We start from the raw sequence: 26,409 nt of genomic DNA on the forward strand, positions 1-26,409 counted from the left end.
AATCATTAGCATTTCGTTGACTCTAGTTATATCCAATTCAACCAGTAATTGTAGCGGAAAGTTTAATCTTGTGGATTTTGTATATTTTAGTATTACGTTAAAGTGTGAAGCCTGGTAACTCTTAAACGCAAAACCTTTAAATTGTATCACAATAGTCAAGTTCGACTACAATAAATCTTACAACACCGAATACCGATGTCACATGGCTGCCAACGCTTAGAATGCATTTTTCCCTAATACAAGAAACAATTATTTCTTTCACTATTTGACTATTCAAACTTTACTCCAACTACTAAATACTATTTCATATTATATTATATAATTTAAGATTCGTAAAATTAAAAAAAAAACATACTTAATTAAACGTATGCTCGTACTCTTAGATATTGACGACTATATGATAAAATTACTCACATAATACTACAGTCACTTTAAACTGTTTTCACGTTGTAATTTTTCTCCAGTAGTTAACGTGAAATGATGAATGACGGAAAGAGAACATCACTGAATATAATTTCCAAACAAAAACACCTCATTAACGAATCTATACAATACTATTATCATTATTAGTATATATTTTCTCATATAGTTTGGTAATTAAAAACTAATCGTAATGTATTCAAATGAAAAACATCATTAAACGTATGGTCGTCCTCATAGACATATCCTAGGATTTAAACTGTCATTTAGAAAATACAAAAAACAAACATTGAACTTAGTTTGCATATGACATAAATTCTATTAAGAATTATATTAAGTATATTTTCTATTTTGAGATGTATGAATAATTAGTAAACGACGTTTGAAACAATTCTGTTCAGACACAAAGCCTTTTTGTAAGCTATGTTCAGGTTAAGTCGAACACGATTTTCATTAAATTTCATTAGTTAAAATTGTGATTTGACCTTTTCGGAAATATTTTTGATTTTTCTTCAATCATAAATAAAAAAACTTTATCAAATGTAGCCTTGATTTTTTAAAATGTTCCTGATGTCTATGGAAACCATTAATTCACTCACTAATACGTCAAAAACAATAAAATTCAAAACTCAAAATTGTCAGTGAAAGTAATAACGTTAGAAAAAATTCCTAAAAATGGCTGATTGCTGCCGACCTATCCCGTGCATAGCGAGCTGTCCTTGTGCTCCGTTAATGCCAGTACCATGCGTTCCTTTGGGACAACCTTCTTGCCCAACACAAATCATTAGACCTATCCCAGTGTACCCCCAACTACCATGTCCCTGCCCTTGCCCTATTCCTCCTTGTTCCCCTTGTTGCCCGCCCGATGCTTGTTGCGGACCATGTTGTGGAGGGCCCTGCGAACCCTGTGGACCCTCTGGTTGCGCTGCTGTTCCTTGCTGCATGCCTTGCGGACCCCCTTGTTGAATACTTTATAGAGGTTGTCCTTGTTAGTAAAAATGAAGTATTGTTGAAATTAACATGTAAGTTTGTAAAATGTTAAGTAAAAATCTTTATTAAACTTTTGTTTTTAATTTGAATTTATAACTAAGAAACAATTCGCAATTAATTTAACTAATATATTTTAATAAAGACCGAATTAGGTCGTAACGTCAATTTTTTATTTTAAACTGATTTTCATAGAACAGAGACCTAAAATAAGAAATTAGCACAAAAAATATAAAAAAAAGTTAAAAAAATATGTAAGGGTATGAATTGCTTACACTTTAATGTAAAATTGAGTGAGATTTCAATAGTGTTTTGTGTTCAACCATGTTTAATGAATGAACATAATTATTGAGCTATTTATTATATATTTATTGAAATATTTAAGTGCTGATAAGATTAAATAACGATAACAATATATAATAGTTACTGTTTAAATTATGTATCAGCCGAAATAGCTCAGTTGGGAGAGCGTTAGACTGAAGATCTAAAGGTCCCTGGTTCGATCCCGGGTTTCGGCATTTTTTTTATTTTGATCCAATGTATTCAATTTCTATTTAAATGTAAATAATTTTATTGTTGATGAAATTAATTCAAAGAAAAAATCCGGTAACTTGAGAAATATGATAAAACAGTCATAAAGTTAGTCATAGATAAGAAAGGTATGAATTGTAATAAAAAAATATTGAAAATAAAATAATATATTTCCAAATCCATTACAAAAGTTGTATTACAAATTTATGGTCTAATAAATAATGATGAGATTATTGCTTTTAATTATTCTATATCTATAAGATAACGCCTAAATCGCATTTTCGCGCATGCGGGAGTCTAACTATTTTATGATTAACCAAAATGGGCGCCATTATAGACACGCTGTCGGTTGTATGAACATGGTAGTGCTACTTTGAAATGGCATATGATGCTCTTATTTGATGTGATGTTATTCAGCATGAAATAATGAAAAATTAGTAAATTTCTAAATACAATAGTTTTACCAAATTTATTGACAATCTTCATTATAGGAAATTCGTTCGCAAGCCCTTTTTTGATATAGTTGAACAAAATTTATCATTTTATTTAGGTGTTTTAGCCATAGAGATATTAAAATTAGAGAGAACACCACGTAAGTTCCCACCATTCGAAAGTTCGACGTCATGGCAATACAATCAGAATAGAGTAGAGAGAGAGAGAGAGAGAGTTGTTGTTTCTCTCTTTATCAACAGTTCGTATTCCAAGCTCACTCAATCTTTAATATTAGTTCTATGGTTTCAATTCAGAAATTATGAAACGTTAAATTGAATGAATAAAACAAGTTACATAATGGGAAAACATGTACTAAGACGAAAGTTTGAATAAAAAAATAAAGGTTGAACGAAACTTCACGAACATCCCTCGTATAACACCAACAATAATTATTTATAATCTACTGAGATAACTTTCATATATTTTCTCAAAATGTTGATAGTCTTGTCCATCAACTTTGATTTTTGGGGAAATAAACTGTCCGAAATGCATTTCACTCCACATGTTCATCACTTTCGTTGAAACATCCGCAGCTAATAACGTCTTGTTGGATGTAGATGAGAAGATTAGTTTATTAAGTTGTTCTGCAGCTTCTAGCGTACATTCTTTACTTCTTAACTCCTTAAGACTATATATTTTAGATGGAGTCCTATTTGCAACGGACGTCATATTCTTCAGAATGTTAAACTTCATTTTAGAACATAAAATATTGTGTATGACTTTTTCTGGTGGGCTAAAGGGACTGCCTAATATCGAACTTAACATATCTAGTTTCTCGTTATCTATTCCTTGATTGAGTAAATATTTATCGGTATCATAATCTCGATAATTCAAAGTAGGATCAGTGTTAATAAATTTTCTATTATATTCTAAAGGAAATCGTTCAAATATTTTTAATTCATTAGAATTTATGTTGTCTTGTAGAGGATCACACCAATTTAAATCGTTAGTAAACGGAGCTACTTCTCTGACACAATTAATTGAATTATTTCTAATACGATGTATACCTGTGAATATTTCCTGAATTAACGTTAAATAACTGGTTAAATCATTTATTTTAGTTGTAACCTCTTCTTTGATACATCGTAAAGATTTATTCAATTCATGTATATCTGAGAATGATGAGTTTTGAGTATCATTGATTTCTCTTTTCATTTCTGCAAGTAAACTGTCTAACCCCACATTTTCTATGTGTAATTGTAACTTTTTCTGTAAACTATCCACTAGATCCTGTGAATAACCTTTATGGTGTAAAGAAGCATAAAAACTTTCGTTTTTCTTATTGAATTTGTCTATTAAAAGCTTCAACACAAAGTTACTTTTTATTAGTTTTAATTCCGTTGCAACATGCAAAGTTTGTAGTTTTAGCAATTCAACTGATTTTTTTTTATCATCACTTGACATTTTAATTTCTTGGAAATTCATTTTTTTAGATATATCAAAGTGTATATTATCATCGAGAAATTTAAAAATGTTCCAAATACTAGGTCTACTATACTTATGTAGTAAATGTGTTATTTCACTACCAACCGAATCTTTGTGGATCATTTTTAATAAAGTTTCGTTACTTACTTCACTATTTATTGTGTTACTTCCGCTCATATCTTGTATGGTAGTAAATCGAGAGAATGAATGCTTGAAATCAGGTAATGTTGATACAAACGAAGCTTTATTTAGATCAACCAAAAAATTTTCATCATCATTATCTTCGACATACATTTCCAATGATTCTCTTCTAGTAGATAAATCTATTAACTTATTCTGTCTTGTCTTCATTTTATAACCATCTTCAGGAAATAATCTTATACTCACTTTAGGTGTACTAGCGACTCTTGTTTTTGGAATGTGATTTTTTATTTTATTGGCAGTTTTTTTTTCGGTCATACAAAAGTAGTTTTCAAAAGTGTTATTTTTCTTAGCAGTTTTTTGTGCAGATGGCAGAGGTTTATACATCGCCCCAGAAGAAATATTTCGTCCTGATAGAGGTAACTGCTTAATACTATCTTTCAACATTTCTTTACACTGCTGTAAAGTGTGTGTAATATCATTGGAACTATGGGTTTCCATGATTTCCGATGGGGTACAAACCATGGACAAATTATAAATATCTTCTGCTTCTTCTACATATTTATCCAGCATTTTCATTTTTTCTCTAAGAAGAAATTCCTGTTCCTCATTTTCTTTAATTCTCAGGTTTGTTTTTTCTATGGTGAACTGTTTAATACTATTCTGTTTGATCAGATTTTGTTTTATTGTTTGTTTTCCTGCTATAGAATAATTCATATTTTCGATAGTTTGTTCTAGCTTTCTTTTCTTCAAATACAGATTGATTTCTTTTGGAAAACATTGTGATTTATCCGTTTGATTTTCATTTACACCTTTTTGTTTCAAATGGTTTACTAGAATATTGTTCCTTATATTATCCACCTCAATTTTAGATTTGACGTTATGAATAAGTTGATCCCAAATAAACGACGTTGAACTATTGCAAATTTTATCAAAATTTTCAGGAAAATTACCGTCATACCCTAATTTTCGAATCCATTCCAGTGTCTCTTGATGTGTGCTCATTGTAATTAAAAATCACTACGTACTTTATTCTCGTATAACTTTTTTAACTAAATTTATGTATTAATAATATAGGTTAACAACTTGTCCAGTAAAATTTGAACATTCAAAACTGACATGACAATTGAAGACAGTGCGTTAACCATATTTCTAGGGAATTTTTATGGCTATGATTTTGCAGTTAACCATTGTTATTAAAATACTTCAAAAAAATGAAAATAAGCGTAAATGTATTAAACTTGAAATTGTGTAATAAACATAGAACTCATATTCGGTTAAGTAATTAATAACTTTTGAATTGATGTTGATTGATTTTTTTTATTTGATACAAAAGTGCTGGTAGATACACCTTCATAATAAAAAAGAAGAAGAATAGAAAGCTTACCGTATTTTATTTGAATGCTTATATTATCATCTTTTTAATGTAACAGTATTTAAAAAATCATATTTTTTTTATTTATGTAGTATCATATAGTTTATTAGCAATATTAGAAAAAAGTACTTATAACGTGACTCTGTTTTGAATAAACCTCTAAAGTAACTAACCACCATTTAATTTTGATTAAAATGACAAAAGTTTAAATATACTTTCCACAAAAATAGTTATAACCCTACAAATACTGTATTAATCCTTAATCAAATGGAGCTTTTTTTAAAGCGTAGCAAGCAAAAATACGCCTCTATGGATCTCATGACAAAACTACCACCAACTCCCACCACTCCTCAAATTCAGTTGACCTAATTCCTAATTTAGATTTAGACAGGTCATTTTAGTGAACTCTTAATACATAATGTAATTTAAAAACATCACTTTAAAAATGTAACTTGAAATTATTGAAAATGTTCATAGTAACATCAGGCTAGGACCGAAAATAAAATTCATTATCATATTCATTATTATATTATTATAATTCATCAATTAGTTAATTCAAACATAGAAGCATAACCATATTGAGAACAAGAACTGAAACTAAAACTAAGCCCGGAAAGCGCGGTTGCCTATTCAACAATTAATAAATCTTGATTTATTATATTTGTTTTCCAAAATGAAAATACAGGTAAAAATTGACGTTTCAACCTATTTGGTTCTTTATTGAACTAAAAAACGTTAATTTCTACCTGTATCTGGAATCTAATTTTTTATCAGAACAGATATAAAATCGAGTAAAAAGTCAAAGTCATTTATATCTGTCAATAGATATGAATTATTTACTTAATTAATATAAAATGTATGTTTTGAATTATAATTATTTTACTCCAACTCGAACGTATACGTAATTCATTAAATCATAATATTAGGTTAAGTATAATTTTATGGACCGAAATGAAAATATATATTCAAAGGATTTGCTGTGTTAATTAGCACAAAAAATAATATATCATCCAGTTTAACGACTTAAAATAAACAAAATGATTTATATTATTATCATTTCAACTACTACAGCGTAATATTTAAATTTAATGTCAAATAGAACTTGAAAATTTATAAAAGCCGACAACACCGCCAAGTGATGGAGGCAAAAAGATTGTTAACGGGCCAGAGAAAGATAACAATAGTCCTGCATTGTGGGGAAAGCACGTGACCAAAGCTAAACACGTGCAAATTTGGCGATAAGCAGGGTCGTATTAAAAAATCGATAGTTGAAAATTGAATCAAAAATAGGAAAAACAGTAAATCTATTCTTGTTACGTTTTACTGTACAAATTTAATTCATTATTCAATAGAAAGCATAAATATAGATTTTTCTGATCGAACTTTTCATTCCTTTCATATTAATAATAGCAATAGTGAAATGAATGAATTGTTTTATTTTTCGTGGATTCCACGCGGATTTACGTAGTGAATTCGTAGCTTCTACAATATTAGGCCCATAAAAGATCAGTTATTTTTAAATGATAAATTTTACTTTGGGGACCTTTCTGCCTACTTTTGCTTGTAGCTAAGAATCGATTGATAGTTCGAATCCGACTCTGTTTTGAACGTTAAATAATCGGTCTCCTGAATCTGACTGAAAGCCGGCAAAGCTCTATCCGTGATGGTATGGCTCCAATTCCGTCGGTTTTATTCAGTAGGTAACAAATAGTGCGTCGTGCAGTGTGTATCTATTTACTCGTTAATTACTAAATTGGGGTGGAGTAGTTCGTAACGAATACGAGTTTTTCGGAAGCAACAAGTTACTCAATTTTAATATTATTGATAGCGTGATTTAAAATTTGCACGTGTGAATGATCAGGTGAGGTTATATGGGTGTTTTTCTATTTCTATTCATATTGACTCAAGATAACTGGTGTATATTTTTGGTTAATACTTTATTTATAAATTATACTACATTTTTTCTACGTCTATAATAGACAATGAATTTTTTAAAATAAAAAAATAAAAGTGTAAGAAAAGCCGAACGGTTCATTCCTTTTTTTAGACTAATGACAATAATAAGTTTAAAATAGACTTTTTTCGAATAAATTTAAGAAAAAAAATTAATTCATTTTTACAGGGTGATTATAAGAATCGTTATATTAAAAGTTAAATAAATGTTTACTTAATATAGTAGCAGTATAATAATTTAGTTTTTAAAGAGCACAATCAAAGAACTACTAAAATTCACAGTTTTATGTAAATAAAAAGCCAATCGGAGTTATTGAAATGGTTGATTGATTTTTCTTTTTATTTTCTTGTAGACTTTCCAAGTTTCTACTAGTTTATGTTCGAAATCGGTCTTCATTCGTAATTTATTTAAAGATTTTGAAGTATATACATAAAAAAACTTCGGGAACGGCAGTGTATATCAATTGGTTGAGAAATAAATATTTATTTTCGTTCTGTTTTAATAAGAACATCTGCTTTTCAAATGGGCCAATCAATAAATTTATTGTTAAAATTTTTTTAATGATTTACTTTTACAGATCATTCGTAAAACCAACAATATTTTTAATTTTCAATAAATCTTTCATTGATGACAATGTGGTATACAGGGAGTAATAAAAAGTGAGGTTATAAATTAAATGGTAGATAAAATTGCCGATAACGTTGCTTTATAATGGAATTATGATTAAACTAAAGCACACAGTGGCGGCTCGTGATAAAAAGTTTTAGGTATTCTACAATGTTTTCACAAAAAAATATCTTGTTAAAGAAATTTCTATTGATTTTATCGGTTTACAAGATGGATTGTTGGACTGGTTAGTAAAATATGATTCACCAAGCACTATTTTACGTCTTTACTGTACTTTACTTATATTGTCTTCCACTTACAATAACTTCATCATGTTGAGAGATTCCCCATTAAAATAAAATCTTATTGTGACGACAAACTTATACGGGGGTATTTGAAATGTTAGTAAGGTAGAGAACTAGGCATATTACGTTTTCAAGTTATACCACGTATTTTACACCGATGAGATTATAGAGTGGGTCATAGAAAGAGTGCGCAGAACACGTTAGTGTCTCTCGTATGGATGATAATATTGCAACGACATGAATCAGAAGGAAGGTGTGCTATTCAACTGGTCTAATTTACTGAATGTATTAAATGTATTGGACTAAGAAACAGTGTTAAAAATTTGTATTTAGATAGATATGATTTCAAAGATTGGTATAATGTGACAGTTATCAATGACAGTTAAGTACGAAGTAGTCAGTCAGAAGTGGTCATGGTGGAGATAGCTCTGCTCTACGTAAGAGGTCATTTCATTTAATATTTCCCTGTTGAGTAAATGGATTTGTTTGTTTCGTGAGGTAGTCACTCAGCTACGCATTTTTTGATCGATATTAAGCTGTCTTAAGCCTTAACAAAATCGGTAAACTTAGACGTATGAAGAATCATGATTCTATACCTACAAAATGCTCATTGTATAACAACGGATTTTGCGTATATATTTGGCTTGAACCAGGAATAAGTTTGAGAGGTTATTTCACATTTTAGAACTGTTCTTGGCCTCCAAAGTCTCCCGATTTATTAGTGTGTAATATTTTTCTGTGGGGGTGCTTTAGGAGTTGTGTGTTTAACCACAAACCTCGAAATTTGGACGAGTTCAAGCCTGAAATCTTTCAAGACATCGCTGCTACCCATACAATGCGTTTACTATTATTATTCACCGACTTTGCGTCTGGTGGAAACTCGTTTTATATATATTTTCCTCACATTCTAGAATATTCTTTTCTAGAAATCTTTAAATTACCGTAAACGAACAAGTTTCTTCGAATCTTCTATAAAACGAGGTGACGAAAGTTGTAAACATTACAAAGATTTTAAAAAAATTGTACCCGGCGCGTCCATCCAACTTTAGTAAGAATGTTTGTAGATCTATTAGATAGTGTTAGTAACACTGCCAAATGAAGACCAATAGGCAGGTACAATTTCCACAAGTACTTTTACTTAATAAAGTTTCTTTTATTTTCATGAGGTGGCAGTAGAAGTAGACGATTTAGTGAGTCTTATTTTTGTTGCTTTCAACTAATGACTTCGCTAAATGAATGGGTTATCATATCATTGCTTTTCGAAATATACAATAAGTCATTGCTAATTGTTGAAATAAAATATTAATTATCGTGATTATTGACAGAAATGGATCCGTAAATATCGGTTTTATAATATTAGTTTAATGTGCCAGAAATATATAGAAACGAATTTATAAATTATATCACATGGTCTACTGGATATCATTTAATTATATCAGCCTAACAAGGACATTCTAACTTAGATTGTAGAGCTAAAAAATTGTGGGTAACGTGATCTGATAAGTAATTTATTTGGTTTCCCTGTTGTCATTGGTCACACCAGTGTTTTATTGTACTGCGTCGATAATTAACCACGAACGTAAATTATAAAAATCCATTTTCGGTAATTAGTTTGTTACTAGTACGTAGTTATCTTGAAATAACACATTTTTTTTTTGAAAAAACTGGATTATAATGTTCAAACGTAATCTTTATTGTCTATATTTTGAAATAATCTGTTCAATAAGAGGGCGGTTTTAGGGTTGTTGGAAGGGAGACGTAAAATTAAAAATTTAACCTAAAATATACTTATTTACACGACGCTGGAGTTGTAACTAACTGTACCGTAATAATATTTTTTTCTAAATACCAGAAAGTTAGGTTATGTGGTTTTAATTTTATATCCATGCTTCTATCTTGTACGAGGATGGTCTCAGAAATACCTGGCCCTTCGAAGAAAACACAAAAATTTTGGAAAAAAATATATCTGGCAAATAGGGTGCATTAGATAGCTTTCTTTCATTGATTTTGGCCATTGTAATAACGGATATGTCAGCTAGTGGGTTGACTTGAAGAAAAAACACTTTCTTCTTGGCCAAATGCGGCCCTTTTTGCTTGATTTATTCGCTCAAACGTCGCATAATACTAGCCGTTGATAGTTTTTCCTTTTTCAATATAGTCAATGAAAATTATCCCCCGTGCATCCCAAAAAACTGACGCATTGACCTTCCGTGCAGATGGAACAGTCTTTGCCTTCTTTGGAGCCGGTTCTGCTTTTTCAATCCATTGTTTTGATTCTTCTTTTTTTTTGGGTGTTAAGTGATAGATCGACGTTTCATTCATTGAAACGGTGCAAAAATTAGTATTTTTGTGAAACTTTGCAAATTGTGTACTTTCTAATACAGTGCTACTTTTTAAGAAACTACTGCCATCTCTAGGTTTTTTATAAGGCCATTTTGATATAGTTGAGCTAAAAATATTCATTTATTTCAAGTAATCATGTATTTAGAAATAGCACAGGAAAAAACTACAACAAAAATACAATTACATATTATTTGACACTATATTTTTGTTACATAACCTACAATCAAACGATTCTATATTGGTATTTGTTGTTAATCAGATAGAACATCGAGTGATCTTCCCATAACTCAGTTTCGCCCACTTTCTTGTATTTCTTGATTTTTTAAAACTTCTGTTACAATTAATTAGACGCGTTTCGGCGTTTTGCAGCAATTATAATATAACCTATTACTTTTTATAGCTTTTATAAACTTGTCTTCTTTTTCTTCTATTTATTCCTGTCCACTGCTTCATATTTCGCAGCCAGGACATTTTCTCCCTTCCTATTCCGATCCTCAATCTTACTTTTGGCATTATTTCCCTAAAGTACACCATTCTTTTATATAAATATACATATTTTTTGCAATGAACATATATAGAACTGTTCTATCATGACAATGCGCAAACTTGTCATTTACGAATAGTAACTTCGATATAATAAAATTAGTTAACGTATTATTTTTAATTTTTGTTGTAAATATCATATATTTGTATAACGGTTACTAGGAGAATAATAAAAAAATGAATTGGACTCTTCAGCTGATTCAATAATTTGGTTTTTCCTATTTTTAAAGTGGATATTTACACTTATACCTGTCTGTTTATACCTATTTTGGAATTCCCCATTATCAAACTTCTGTCTTTGATAACGGTCCCTTTAAAAATAAATAATGCACCACTTATTAGAACACATAAACATCAATGCTGACTTTTAAATATATTCAGTCTGATAATTTGTATTTCAAAACTTTATAGTAAATGGGCGCTTGCTGTAAAAATAATTTGTTTTCTAGGTAAGTGACACTTTTTGCGTTGATAAAATCGAAATTCATCTTACCGTGTATAATATTCAATAAAGATTTGGTTAAAAACGAAACGTTTTAATGAATATTCTTTTGACTAATTAATATCAAGCTCTGTACCTTAAAATTTATACATTACAAATTGGAAGATTAACCATAATATCAAAAAAATGCGTTTATGAATCGAATCAGGGTAAAACACAATATATCTTGCCCCCGCCAAATACAGCAAAAAAAAGCGGCCGTACCATCATTTTCTCGAAGCAGTTCAGGCCGTTATCGAATCCCTATAAGTTTGTTGTGGATTAGACTAGAAGCCTGTATTTTTAGTAACCAAGCAAGCATTGTATAAACTCGGTATATTTCAAATTTGAATACAATTAGTGTTTAATGTATAAATCACGGAAAAACTAAAATATTTTGCAATTTCAGTCCAGTAGGTGTATTAGGCCGGTTAGTAGTAGTAAGTATAGGGAAATCAATGAGTGCGAGATAGATAGTTATAGTGACGCAGTGTGACGTAGGGTCTTGTGACGTCACAGGAGGCCAATTACATTTTTTCAGTCCAGTTTTCTAGATATACCAAATGATATGAAATAAAAAAAAAATAAATAAATAATTAAATATTAATGGTTTTATTGGTAAAGTGCAAAAAGTAAAGGTTGATCCGGAAAATACAGAAATAATTAGGAAAATAAACATTACATTACAAACATTATTCACATCCGGTCAAGCTTACGTGGCACTTTCGAGAGTTACAAGTCTCCGAGAAAAACCCATAGTGGGCTACGAGAAAAACTGTAGTTGAAGCTCAAGAATTAGTACCGGAAAAAAAGCATTGTTGTATTTAAGAAGTAGATGGTACTGAAAGGAAAAAAAGGCGGTCTATCTACAAAAGAAAATGAGATGCCATCAAAAACGAAACTTGTAAAAAAACAAGTTTTACAACTCAGTTTTTCTGAGGTAAAAAGATTTAAAGATTCAGTAGATACACAATTATTTGAAAATTAAATTTATTTCATATCTAAATAAATTAGTAGCTGGCTCATATACTATCAAATACAAATTCCAAGTATGTCGGCCATTGTTGTATATTTTTTTGCTAAGAAGCAAAATCTAAGCATAGACATTGGGGAACATGTGATAGTTGTAGGTAGATTGTGTTGTAATAATAACAAAGATTTAAACTCATAGATATTTTGACTAAATAATTTGAAAATTTTATTATGGCGTGATAAAAGTTTGATTTAATATAAAAAATATATTTTGGTACACGTGCTTTCGACATTTTGACATGTGATGGACGATACTATTAGACGAAGACAAACATAATTTAGGTAATTTTTTTTTAATTTCTATTTAATTCTTGTTTCAGAAACTAAAAAATGGATCTCGAAGATAACAAGTTAGTATTCAAAGATCTGCCTATCGGTCCATTAACTCACTATAGGAAACAAGCTAAATTCGATTGGTGGAAACTGAAATTATTTTTTGAGGAAGCGGAAATGTTGAAAATGCAAGTGAGTCAGATATATTTTTACATTGTGGTTTAATTATTTGGTGTTCTTGTTAAGATTAACCAAATTTCAGTAATTTTGACAAAATTTTTATAAACAGATTTTATTCATGGGAATTTACAATTTTACTATATACAAGTTAAATGACAGATGACACTTAAACTCCGCGGAAGTATAGTCACCATAGCAATGAAATGAATTTTTAAAATTCCTAAAAGCGGTTGTAGTATAAAAAATATTCCCATGGTAGTTGAAGAAAAACTTATATTTGATATAAAAATTTTCAGTTATTGGTATGGAAAACTTTGGAAAAAGATCCATTATTCAAGAGGTTGGAAGTAGAAGCCAATACAGACGAAAAACAAAGACGAACAGCTTTACGGTTAAAAAAATATTTGTCATATGATTTCATATGGGGTGATTTAAATAAAATGGCTTATAAACAAAGGGTAATTTATTTTTATGTATGAAAGTATTGCTAATAAAGAAAAAAAAAATATTTTTCAGACCAAATTACAATTAGCCTGCAATCAAGCTATAGCTATAACTTTTCCAGATGTTTCTATAAAATTAGCTTTAGGTCAAGGACTTTTTAGTAACACTATAGTAACTTTAGGAACAGAAAGACACAGTCAGTACGCTTATCAGGGAAATAAGGTAAGTATTTACCACATATATTTCACTTATAAATAAAATTTTAGTTTATATTGTTCGTTGTACGTACAGTAAGGCACAACTGACTTATGTCATTTGTCATGAAGTCTTCCATGTGACATATGACAGTAACTGGGAAAAATGTCTACCTGGTAAAGATGTAAAACATCTGTTATTTTATATAATTGAAATTATTATTGAATGACGCTATTTGGAAATATTGAAAATATTGAAAAATACATTAATAAAAAGAAATAACAAGAAATTACATAACTTAAGTTGTTTTTTTGTGCTTAAATTCCGGAAATTTTTATAACATATTAGATGTGAAATTCTAATGGCTTAAACTAGCACAAAAAAAATAATAAACCCATAGTAAAAAATGTAACTTTCTGTTACGGAAAATTTGACTAGAAATAAAAATAAATAACTTCAGGGCGCATATTTTTAGGTTATGTTGCCGGCGTATAGGGTATTCCAAGATTTTGACGTTTATGATACCAAAATGGCCTCTGGGAGGCAAACATAACTTTCGGGCAGCATTGTTTTCATTGTTTCTCCCGTTTCTTAATAGTTTTTCATTATTAAAATCGTTTTCTTTTGTCGATCATGTGTAGTTTTTATAAAAAAGTATTCAAACATCAAAATTATATCGCGACATGGCGGATTCACATACAAACAACGAAGCAAATAATAGATCTTCACATTATTCTCTAGTTCAGTCCATATAGGGTATTCGTTTATGACACCAAAATGGCCGCCGGGACGCAAACATAACCTTGGAGTGAATTAGTCAGAACTTGCTGCCATTTTTTGATTTCTGATTCGTTTCCTATAAGAATAGGTGCTCGGAAATGGAATGTGTATCGAGATAAGTTACTCCTAGTAACAATAAATGGTAGTTTGTGTTACAGCACAGCAGGTAGTCCACGAAGTCGTCATTATGAAACACTCAATCCTCCGCAGCAAGTTGTAGAACATACAAAACCGTAAATTTTAAGAGGCGAAATCGAGTTGTCAATGTTTGGAAATCTCATATCAATAACTTCCAATAGGTCGAGATCATCTTCTAATAATATTTTATCAAATATGTCAATTGTAAAATCTTACAAACTAAGTCAACTTTTTATGAAAACATAGGGATAAGATTAAAAGTTTTTTTTTTTAGGTTAGGATAAATATAACCTTGGTTTAGCATATAAACCACGTTTAACTATACGGTTAGGTTAGGTCCAAGTGTCCATAAGTGAAAGAAGCCACTCATTTTGTAGTTCTATTAATGATGAGTTATTATATTTATTTTCATAAAAACTTAAAGCATAACTGTGATATTGTATTTTTTGAGGTTATTATTGTATTGATGACACCATTATGCGTGGTGTGGTTAAGTATCAATAAATTTCAACAGTCTAACATGTGGGCTTATTTATCATAAAATAAATATTAAATACTTTTTGTACCATTGTTTTATATTATTTATTATATAACAGTGTATGTGTATTTTTTTTATTGGAATCATTATATCAGCTTAACCACATTGTGATAAGACTATCAGGTCCGGAAATAAATTATAGTGTATTTTGTGTTGATGTAGGCTTCGATAAAAAAAATAGAAAAATTACATGTTCCATTTTGGTATTATATTTATCGGGGGGGGGGGGGATATTATTAAATATTTTGTTTAAATATATAATAATTATAGGAAGTACCCTGTATATTCGTGAATGATTTAATGAATGCTGAGGTTCTGTTTTACTTTCACCATAGACAATTTTTCATTAATTTTCGCTAAATTTCAAAAATTCTTAACCTTAATTTTATAATCGAAAGATAAAACGAATCCTTCTATAATAACAAATATAAATTACTCACATCGAAATATTTCTCTTTGGTAGATTTTTTTTATTTGTTTTCTCGTTATGGGACTCATGGGACAACTAACCAGGAATTTCGCAATCTATCTTCATAAAGAAAATGGCGGCCGTGGGGCAAACATTCGATTTTCTCGTATGTACCCGTGTTAGTTTTTAAGGAAGTAAGCTTTCAAGCTATTTGCAAAATTTACAACATTTTGAGCTTAAATTTCGTGAGTTTTTTGGACACTTTTGCCTTCAAGTTTATCAAACCAGAGTGAGTACTTTTTGAGGTTACAAAGTGATAACCCAGTGGTTATAAAAGGTAAAAGTTTAAACTTGAAGCTTTAGGTGCAGTTGCGCCTTTTTTTATTAGATGAAAAGATCCTTAGTTAGAATCCTGCTTATTTTCCACAAGTTTCCAATAAATTTGTTTTGCAGTCTATATTGTCCGAGAAAATTTCATACTTCTTCAAGTAGCAACTATTTAATAAAAAAATTTGGAAATAAAACTGAAAATAATAAGATCTAAAATCCAACAAATAACTTCACAAACTACACAGAAATTTACGTTAAAAGTATTTGTTTACCCCGGCCATTTTGAAGTGGGCATCAGCTGATTTTGACAATTCGTTTTATTGCTCATGTTTTTGCACTGATAAATATTAAAGATAGAGAGGGAGAGCGAGGTACGAAAGTTTGTTTAAGTGGACACGAACTGCTGATAGAGAGGGAAAGGACATCGGTATACTACTTGATGTTTCTTTATTCCTTTCCTTTATTCCTTTCTTATCCCTGTACAATAAAAACCAATCAAAACAAAGTAAAAAGAGATAGATAGTAGTGAACCCATGTACTTTGTCTATCTACCAATAGTACAATGTCATTTACTCTTTCTTTCTCTGTAATATTTGTTTTTGACGTCAATTTTAGAAGAGACGACATATTCTATAGATTAAAAATGTCACGTGATCAACTTATTTTGTTTAGTCATGCAATTAGAAGCGCGAAGGTGAGGTTTTAGGTTAGGTATGTGTTGGGTATCGTTATTATTAATAAAAATGCCGTTTCATTTGTTTTCTTTACAAAATAGTGTTTACTACCCAATACAATTTGAATAAGTATTTATATTAAATAAATATCTAGGTATTATTTGAGGCAGTTACAATATTTTACGAGGTTTGGCTGTTAAATAACGAGACTGTGCGCCTAGGAGGCGCCCTAGATAGGTGGGGTAAAAAACGAGTGAAAATACTCGATTTGAATCGATGGAAGAGGATACAAAAAACGGCAAACCTCCTAAAGGCACTCACCACAGAAGACTTCCAGCACTGCTTTGATCAGTGGAAAAAATGTATGGAAAGGTGTGTGGCTATGGGAGGGGAGCATTCGAATGTAGAAAAATTTTTATAATAAAACCCGTTTTTCAAAATTAAGTTCCATATTTTGAAATTGAAATCTTTGGAAATTAATCTGAGAGAATTATTTTTATGAAATTAAATTAGCTTGAATAGATTCAAATTCGAAAAATTAAATATAAATTTCTTTTTTTTGCACTATTTTACATATTTTTCTACTAAAAGGAATAGTTGAATCCGTGTAACGATTTGATTAAATACAAGAAAAAACAATTTGTATTTATGTTAAAAACAATTCTACGAGGATTAACCCAAAAGTACCTTGTCCAACAAAAAAAACGTGATTCTATTTTCAATCGAGGTCAATAGACATCAGAAGGCATTAATCAATATGAAGTGGCAATTGGCCTCAATCGGCTCAGTGTGGAAAAAATATATTTTTCAACGTAATCTCCTTCGAGCTCCATACAATTTTCCCAGCAATATTCAAAAGCCGTTAACTGCCGAGATAACCTCTTCATTGTTGGAAAATCTTCGACCACCGAGCCATTTTTTCAAATCTGGGAACAGAAAATAATCCGAAAGGGCTAAAACTGGTCAATAGGGTGCATAATTAATTAATTTTGGCCTTTGAACTAACAGATGTGTGAGCTGGTGCATTGTCTTGATGAAACAACACTTCTTCTTAGTCTATTGCGGCTGCTTTTGCTCGCCGTTCATAGTTTTTCCTTTTTCAATGTAGTCAATGAAAATTATTCCCGGCGCATCCAAAAAAAAAACGACGACATGACTTTGACTGCAGATGGAACGGTTTTTGTCTTCTTTGGATCCGGTTCTCCTTTTTCAATCCATGGTTTTGATTGTTCTTTTGTTTTGGTCGTCAAGTGATGGACCCACGTTTTATCCATGGTTATGAAACATCTTCAAAAAGCTGCTTTTGTTCCACCTATCGCACCTATGTATCGCAATTTTTGAAACGCCTACTATGTCTGCTAGCTCGCGCACTTTCAGTCGACGATCATCCAGTACCGCTTTGTGGATTTTATTCAACATTTCTTGAATTATTTCCTCGTTTGGTCGCGATGCTGGTATTTGCAGATCGCACGGTCTCGTTTAAACTACGCTACCCAATATTTTACTCACCCAGAGAAGAATCTAGTTCATCTGAGGCTGAGGCTGACGATTTTCAAATAAAAGTATTTACAAATTCATTGAAAACGTTCACTATTGATTGCTGCCAAACAAATTCTAAACAACGTGGTGTCTTCAAACTTTGAAACATATACTGTAGAGATTGTGTACTTTCTAGGTCGGGCCAGGTACTTAATAGTTTTGTCAAAATAAATTGAATAAATACTGAGGTGTTTCATTTATACTCCAAATTTTTAGATGTTATCTTGTTTGGCTTTAACTGAAATTTCCCATGGAAGTAATACCAAACAGATGAGAACCACAGCTACTTACGATGCTAATACACAAGAGTTCGTTATCAATACACCAGATTTTGAAGCTGCGAAATGCTGGGTAGGAAACTTAGGTAAAATATCAATTGCAATACGAAATGTTTAGTTTCCACTTGAGAAATGATTTTTTAATCCGCATTTTTGTAAATTTCATCTATTAGTGGTAAATTTCTTAGGTAAACAATGCACGCACGCACTACTTTTTGCCCAACTATATACCAAAGGAGAATGCCATGGTTTACACGCTTTTGTCGTACCAGTACGAGATCCAAGTACAATGCTACCATTTCCTGGTATAACCATAGGCGATATGGGAGAAAAAATTGGTTTAAACGGTATAGACAACGGGTAAAATATTCATCAAACGAATAACACCCTGTATCTCAAAAATAATTTTTATTTATTTTCAGGTTTGTCTTGTTCAAAAACTACAGGATACCAAGAGAAAACTTATTGAATCGAACTGCCGATGTTACGACTGAAGGTGACTACGAAAGTTCGTTTAAAGATCCGGGTAGGATCCTGGGGGCCGCTTTAGAAAATCTATCGATGGGTAGAGTGGGTATCATGCAGGAAAGTTCGAATAATCTCATTTGTGCAGTGACCATCGCTATGAGATACGCAGCAGTCAGGAAACAATTCGCACCGAACGGCGAAGGAAACAATAACATGAATGAATTACCAATAATTGAGTATCCCTTACATGTAAGTACATTTAGGTGGTTCGTGTGGGAGCACTCGGTATTAGAAGCGTTGTTTTCATTTGACCGTTTTGTTCATTTTATGTTTATTTGAAAAGTATCATGAATTGACCGTTTGACCGTAGTTAAAGTTGGTAAAAATCATCAAAAGGAAAGTGTAATTTTTTTTCTAATTTATTTAAACTGTTTTGGAAATTTTTAACATTGTGTTCACCTACACTAATCACTCTAAACTATGCCCTAAACACCAATCTATTCACTATTCACTAAATTATCCACGAAAACTTAACAATTCACTAAGTTAATACTGAGCACTTCACTATTCACTAATTTATTCGCCGTTTACTTGTCTATCTCGATGCTTTCGGGATTTGACCGTTTTATTCATTGTTTTTTTATTTGAAAAGTATCATGAATTGACCGTTTGACCGTAGTTCTACTTGAAGTTGGTCAGAATCATCGAAAGAAAAGTGTAATTTTTTTTTTCTAATTTATTTGAACAGTTCTTAAGGTTTTTAACATTGTGTTCACTAACACTTATTACTCTAAAGTATGCCCTAAACACCAATCTAGTCACTATTCACTAAATTATCCATGAATACTTACCTATTCACTAATTTATTACTAAATAATTCGCCGTTTACTTGTCTATCCCGATGCGTTCGGGATTCGACCGTTTTATTCATTTTTTTTATTTGAAAAGTATCATGAATTGACCGTTTGAGCGTAGTTCTAGTTAAACTTGGACAAAATCATCGAAAGAAAAGTGTAATTTTTTTTTCTAATTTATTTAAACAGTTCTTGGGGTTTTTAACATTGTGTTCACTAACACTCATTACTCTAAACTATGCCCTTGTCACTAATCACTAAATTATCCACGAAGACTTACCTATTCACTAACTTAAATCTAAACACTTCACTATTCACTAATTTATTTGTCTATCCCGATTTGTTCGGGATGAGGCACAAATTATTTTTAAAAAATAAATTTTAATATGTAAATATGGTACTCGATGAAGGTAAACATAACTGAACAACGTGAAAATACAAAATGGAGATATTGAGGTCAGTCTCAAGTGTTACAACACTCATATGTTGGTTGGTTTTTCTGAAAATCAAATTTAGATGGACAAAAAATGTGCCTAGAGACGGAACTTTAGCCCTAATCAGGTAATGAGAACAATGCTCGCGGGAAGACAGGAGACATTCCTACAGGTGTGGGGACCATTACAAATCCTTTTCTTACAATCCACCCCGCGGGTTTTGAGGAAACGGAATCCACTACCCGCACATCTTTCGATGTCGAAACTTTGTGTGGTGCTTTTGATGACACCTAGCTCAAATGAAGCAACATCAGTGGTTCGGAGAAACCAAAGTAGAAGGAAGGTGGAGACTACCGAGTCGGTTAAGAACTTTTGGATCATAAGGTCACCTCGACGTCCAACCCTCCTTACATCTTCCGTCTTTAGCCTTTATTTTGGTGCCTTGTAAAAACGACAGGAGCAATCGGGAATTTCTTCGATGTTCTTCAGTCGGTAATTCACCAGATAGTGCTCAGCGACCCTACCAATAGGTCATCTTAGCTCATCTCTACTTATGAAAGGGACTAATTGGTGAAACAAAAGGGAAATTTCTCTTTATCATACCTGGCGTGTTACTCCATGCTTCTAATTTTGTTTTCTTATTTTTTTAAGACTATGATTTTATGGGGTTTTGGGAAACTGTCATGGGAATATCAAAAATGGTCATTTATTTAAATGGAACCGTAGATAATATTTAGATTCTCATTTGTAATATCTAAAAAGGTTTTTTTTGCTTAATAGCAATGGAGGCTATTTCCACATATGTCTGCAGCGGCTGTACTTCGAGTATTCGTAAACGGATTTACAGAAACTTATTTATCTGCCGTAGAAAAATCTACGACATCTGATGAACTACAAAATTTAGTAAGTTCATATCAGTATTATATATAACTTTCTAGAAAATTTGATGATATTCGTACTGAACACACTGTTTACACCAACACTCACGATTACACTGTCGGACGCGCGTTTTGACAACCACCTTATCGTCTTCGGAGATTGTCTCTGAAGACGATAACTTAGATATAAAAACGTGCGCTAGATAGTGTAATTGTGAGTGTTAGTGTAGTGCTAATGTAAACAGTGTGTTCAGTAGTATTGTTTGTTTTTAGAGTGAAATAGTATCTGAAACACATGCTTTAGTATCCGCCGCCAAACCACTTTTATCTTGGTCGTGTCGAGACGCCGCACAAGAATGCAGAGAAGCTTGCGGCGGTCACGGTTTCTTAAAAGCCGCCCGATTGGGCGATATACGCAATACAAATGATCCTTGCGTCACATACGAAGGGGATAATAACGTTTTGGTACAACAAACCAGCAACTGGTTACTAAAACAATGGCAGGCCGTACTATCCGGCGACGAGTTATCTACACCGTTAGGTAGCTGCGTATTCTTCAAACACCACGCCATAATTAGAACCAGACAATGTACAATTAGGAACATTAGCGATGTACAAAATAAAGAGTGTAAGTATTAATTTGTAGGAAAAATAATGATAATAAGATACTAGCAAACTAACCGGATAGATTGATAGATGTAGCGAACCCATCGGACTACAATATGATACAAAAAGGAACAGAGAAGTTACTTAAATATAAGAACCTACAGATCGAAATACAGAGGGGAAAATTCCCGGGAAAACACCATAGGAGCACCGGGGTTAATATCCAACATCATCGAAGAGGTTCCGAGAAAACACTGTAGAACCAACTGGGTTAATATCCAATGTCACTCATCCAACATCATCGAAGAAGCCCCGGTTAAACACCGTAGGAGCAACTGGGTTAATATCCAATATCACTGTTCCAACATCATCGAAGAAGTCCCGGGAAAACACCGTGGGAGCAACTGGGTTAATATCCAATGGTAACCTGGACTACCAAAACGTTCATTATCATAGGTGTCTGCACAACCACGTTTAAATTAAGCTAACCAATAACAAATGGTTCTCATCGATGTAGCAGAATCCAGATAACACTTGCCATTGCTGAGCTCGGATACTATTTTTTTTTTCATTAAGAAATCACAAAAGTAACTTCACTTAAATGGCTCTCACTTCTTTTCTGGTTAATGAAAATAAAAAACACATAGATATTTGAAAGTTGGTACTTCGTAAACGTCATATGGATTTGACAATGGCAGCGCCATCTATGTGTCAGTCACTAGACTTATTGTGTGATGTTATATACGTAGTTACATACAGATAGAATTTTGGTGAGAAACTGTCCAGAGGTTGCATACAGTTGATAATATTGTAAATTACACAAACTACTGGCAATTCAGTTTGACCTTAATCCATATATTTTCAAATACATTCATTCTCTCTTCCTCCGTCTTAATATTCAACCCAACATCTCCTCTATTGCTAATAATACGGTTACACCGATGGAATGTATCACAAACGGCTGACTCAGTCAAGTTTTAGTCACCCAAATAATTTGTTATATTTGTACAAAATAAAGAATGTAAATATAAATTTCAATGTAGCACATTTTTTTTATTACAGTTGTAATGAATTCCTACGAATGGCTTATCCTGTATATGGTTAACGAGATGCATAAAAAACAAGAAGAAGTGATCCGCAACGGTTTAGATAAATTCACGGCGCGTAACGAGTCTCAAGTTTATAGAGCAGCCGTGTTATCTAAATCATACGGTGAATACACGGCTCTTAGATATTTCTGGAACAAAACGTCTTCTGCTGATGAGACTCTTCGATTAACTCTACACAATTTGGGTGTTTTGTATGGTCTTTCGTGTTTGGATAAACATTTGGTCTATTTTTATCAAGGAGGATATACAAGAGGACCAGAATTTTCTCAGGTGTTCAAAGATGCTGTATTGGATATTTGTAAACGATTGAAACCGGATGCTTTGAGTGTTATTGATGGTCTTGCACCTCCGGATTATGTCGTACATTCTGTACTAGGAAATTCCGACGGAAAAGTATGAAATTCTCATTAGTAATTAGTCCAGTAAACAAGTTCGAAAATTGGGATTCGGTATCACTTGTAGAAAAATATTTTGATGCCAAAATGGTATTTAGTTTTTTGTTAATAATTCGAAAAATATTAATTTTTAAGAAATTTTGAAAAAAGTTTGTTAAAGAGGAAGAAGTTTCCGATAAAAAAGTCCAAACATCCGGAACTCGTATCTTCATTATTTATAATTTTAATTTGACCTTGAAATTAGGGTTTCGCGCAATAATTTTTTTATTACATGAAATTATAATTTAAAAATTTGAAAAAATTCTAGCATCTTGTTAACACTTGAAATAATCGAGTTCTGTTGTGTTAAAAATGAAACACTAGTTGTAATAAACTGGGTTCGAGACTACGTTGTCACAACAGTGATTTCGTTGTTGAAAGTTAAACCAAAAAAAAAAAACTGAATTGGCCTGAATCAAAAACAAAAAAAATTAAATCTCGATTTACGTCAAATTATTTTCAAATATAAAAAAGGGACTCTCACTAGTCGCGTGACTCACACTCTTTTTGAGGGAGAACTCTCCATTTTATAGGAGATCGACTTTTTCAAGTGTTAGAAGATACTAGAATTTTGTAACAAGCTATTCGGCTTGTTACGATTTTTTCAAACATTTCGAATATCCCTTTGTTCACGTATTGTGGCACAGTAGTCACATCTGATTTATTTATTCTAACATTCCAGTGAAGAAATTAATTTGTTATCGACCTCCCACTTCATTCGAGATAATAAAACCCCAGCTTCATTGCTAAAACGTCCTCTATCTATCTACACTTCAAATCAAAATAAATTTTAGTAAATTTGTGATGTTATTTCTTTATATTCCCTATATATTCCATTGCCTTTTTTATTGTTCTCACAAAAATTCCGGTTATCTTTATCGATTTTCTTTCATTTTTAACAAATTTTGTATGATAGTTTTCATATAAATTCGTATTTTCTATTTATTTTGGGGAACTGAACGAATAGGATAAAACAGATTCCTGTTTGGTTATATTAAAAAATTAAGCTTCTTTTTATTTAAATTTGTTCTACCTACTCGTTCCTTCTTCAGTAATTTCCATCAGTTTCCTTTCTTTGTATTTTTTTCCGTGGTTCTACATGTTGTGAATTCACCATTTGAGTACCAGTTATTAAAATACTTCAACTGAGGCCGAATACCACTTCCTGAGGAAGAGTTTCCTCCCGGGAAATTGAGGTTTCATCTGACGAACTGTCTTTAACGCCGACGCGGATCCCTATTTACAACGTCAAATTATAAATAATGAAAATGAAGTTCCGGGAGTTGAGACTTTTTTTTGTCGGAAACTTTCTTCCTTTTCGCGATTTTTTTCAAAATTGCTTAAATCTCAATATTTTTCGACTTATTAACGAAAAACTAAATGCAATTTAGTGGTGATTCTGAATCCAATATTTTTATTGCCTTTATTTCTATTTTTCACCTTTTTGAACTTGTTGACTGGACTAAATGATTTAAATGATTTCTTTATTTCAGTTGTATGAAAATCTACAGAAATTGTTAATGGGAAATCCTCGAAGTATGTTAAGACCAACGTGGTGGCACGAAATTTCTTACGACCCTTCGAATCGCACACATTTGACCAGTAAACTTTAATAAAATCCATTAGAAAAGCACCAAATTTACAAAAGCATTTATTTCATCCAAAATATATATTTTTGTATAATGTACATGAGAATATATAAAAAAATGTATTTTTAAGGTTATTTTGGTCTCAACGCTGTTATTTAATTTGTGATTTATGTTGAAAATAAATAATTAAATCAGCTCAAATAATTAGTAATTAATTGGAAATAAACAATGAGATGGTAGGGGGTAAGTTGATCATACTAGTTATGAGGCCATCTTATCATTACAGCTGCAGTAATAGAAATAAAGTCTTCATATCATCTTTATACTTTTTTAATATTATATATTCTTTAAAACTCATTGTATATTCAGTCTTGCATTAGCTTTTGTTCAGAATTTGTTCTTAATGTATTTTTATAAAAACCGATATTTATTTTCATAACTGACGCAGTCAGTAGGATACGCGTGGGTGTTTCAAAAATAAAAAGTATTTCTTTTATTAGCTTTTGTTCGGATAACACACTTTGTCGTTTCTACGGATCTCTCTAAATGACATGAAAAACTATTCCAGATGGGATAGATTAGATGATTTTTGTATGGAAATTATCGAAAACAGACAGCAGATAATGTATTTTCTGTCGATAAGGAGATTTTGGTTGAAAATTCAGAAGAAGAATCACTTATAGACCAAGGATTAATGTACGATTCTCTATGAGGAATGCCTACACAAGGTACGGCACGGTACAAAAAATCACAAGATTTGCTAGAAACTAGGAAAAACTGGAAAGAAAACAAAAATCCTTGAAGACTCTCAAAAACAGTTTGCAGCAGTGGAGCAAGAATTGGTTAAATTAAAAAAATAACTTGGTTGTGCTAATGTACTTGTATTTTCTAAAATAAATCTTCATCATAATAAAAGTGTAATAAATTCATGAAATTTCAACCGGAAAAATGTGGAAATAACCTGGTAAAACCGGTAGAAAACTGGAATTTGATTTCCAATTTTTACTAGACAAAGGGATACGGATACTTAGTCACTACAATTTACTGAGGTAAACAAATATGTCAGAGAATAAACTTCATCTATCCACTTCAGTAAACAATCTCAAATTATTTTTTAAGGTTACCAAACTCATTTAAAAAATGAACATGGTTTCAAAAACTTTTAATAGAAAATAAATTTAACTTATTCTGACAAACATCAAAATCTAATATTAACTCATTTTATATACATCCTTTACCTTTTAGTGAAATGTTTGGGTCTGGTGTTATACCGAGTATTTTTTACTCGTATTCTACATAATTAATCATTATTTCCAATGAAAATGGTTCTTTTTTTCCATCCACAAATTTTTTCTCATTTTCATCATCCATATTGTCAATAATTCACATATACCTTTAGACAAATGACAGTCTTTTGCTACTTTTGATTACATCAACAGTAAATTTAACTTTTTTCATATATGTAATACTATATGGACAGCTGGTATAGGTAAAAAGTCCCTACGTTACGGTGCCGACAATATTGATTTTCTCTCTCGTTCGAGACACTTTATCTAAACATGCTTGAGAATGTATTCTGTTTTCCTTAGTGGGAACAGCTTCCACTTATAGAAACTGTCCATAT

General features: G+C 31.4%; 2 protein-coding genes and 1 non-coding gene across 5 annotated transcripts; 2 read left to right on the forward strand and 1 right to left on the reverse strand.

Moving 5' to 3' along the window:
• Window positions 1-1,852: 1,852 nt before the first annotated feature.
• On the forward strand, window positions 1,853-1,925 carry Trnaf-gaa (transfer RNA phenylalanine (anticodon GAA)). Its single transcript has one exon. It is a non-coding gene; the product is annotated as a tRNA-Phe (tRNA).
• A 170-nt stretch (window positions 1,926-2,095) lies between these two features.
• Window positions 2,096-5,127, reverse strand: LOC130443200 (uncharacterized). Its single transcript, XM_056777717.1, has one exon. It carries the CDS (start codon window positions 4,999-5,001, stop codon window positions 2,824-2,826), a length of 2,178 nt encoding a protein of 725 aa, XP_056633695.1. The 5' UTR covers window positions 5,002-5,127; the 3' UTR covers window positions 2,096-2,823.
• Window positions 5,128-6,994: 1,867 nt separating this feature from the next.
• On the forward strand, window positions 6,995-24,986 carry LOC130443258 (peroxisomal acyl-coenzyme A oxidase 3-like). 3 transcript variants are annotated; one of them, XM_056777798.1, is made up of 11 exons: window positions 6,995-7,232; window positions 12,956-13,100; window positions 13,385-13,546; window positions 13,605-13,754; window positions 18,352-18,499; window positions 18,602-18,773; window positions 18,836-19,130; window positions 20,950-21,072; window positions 21,321-21,675; window positions 22,716-23,155; window positions 24,690-24,986. In XM_056777798.1, the coding sequence occupies exons 2-11, from the start codon at window positions 12,966-12,968 to the stop codon at window positions 24,807-24,809; spliced, it is 2,100 nt and encodes a 699-aa protein (XP_056633776.1). In that variant the 5' UTR covers window positions 6,995-7,232; window positions 12,956-12,965; the 3' UTR covers window positions 24,810-24,986. The 3 variants fall into 3 exon arrangements, with proteins under 3 accessions (XP_056633776.1, XP_056633775.1, XP_056633777.1); XM_056777797.1 differs by lacking the exon at window positions 6,995-7,232 and adding an exon at window positions 12,653-12,729; XM_056777799.1 differs by lacking the exon at window positions 6,995-7,232 and adding an exon at window positions 12,667-12,733.
• Window positions 24,987-26,409: the final 1,423 nt, after the last annotated feature.

This window comes from Diorhabda sublineata, chromosome 4 (assembly GCF_026230105.1).
Source record: "Diorhabda sublineata isolate icDioSubl1.1 chromosome 4, icDioSubl1.1, whole genome shotgun sequence".
Classification (NCBI taxonomy): Eukaryota; Metazoa; Arthropoda; class Insecta; order Coleoptera; family Chrysomelidae; genus Diorhabda; species Diorhabda sublineata.

What these genes read in the sequence shown, in the direction of transcription:
- LOC130443200 (XM_056777717.1), bottom strand. Translation starts at nt 5,001, where the DNA reads ATGAGCACACATCAAGAGACACTGGAATGGATTCGAAAATTAGGGTAT.
- LOC130443258 (XM_056777798.1), top strand. Translation starts at nt 12,966, where the DNA reads ATGGATCTCGAAGATAACAAGTTAGTATTCAAAGATCTGCCTATCGGT. An exon ending in TTAAACGGTATAGACAACGG is followed by an intron (nt 18,774 to 18,835) that starts GTAAAATATTCA and finishes ATTTATTTTCAG; the next exon opens with GTTTGTCTTGTTCAAAAACT. An exon ending in CTGATGAACTACAAAATTTA is followed by an intron (nt 21,073 to 21,320) that starts GTAAGTTCATAT and finishes GTTTGTTTTTAG; the next exon opens with AGTGAAATAGTATCTGAAAC.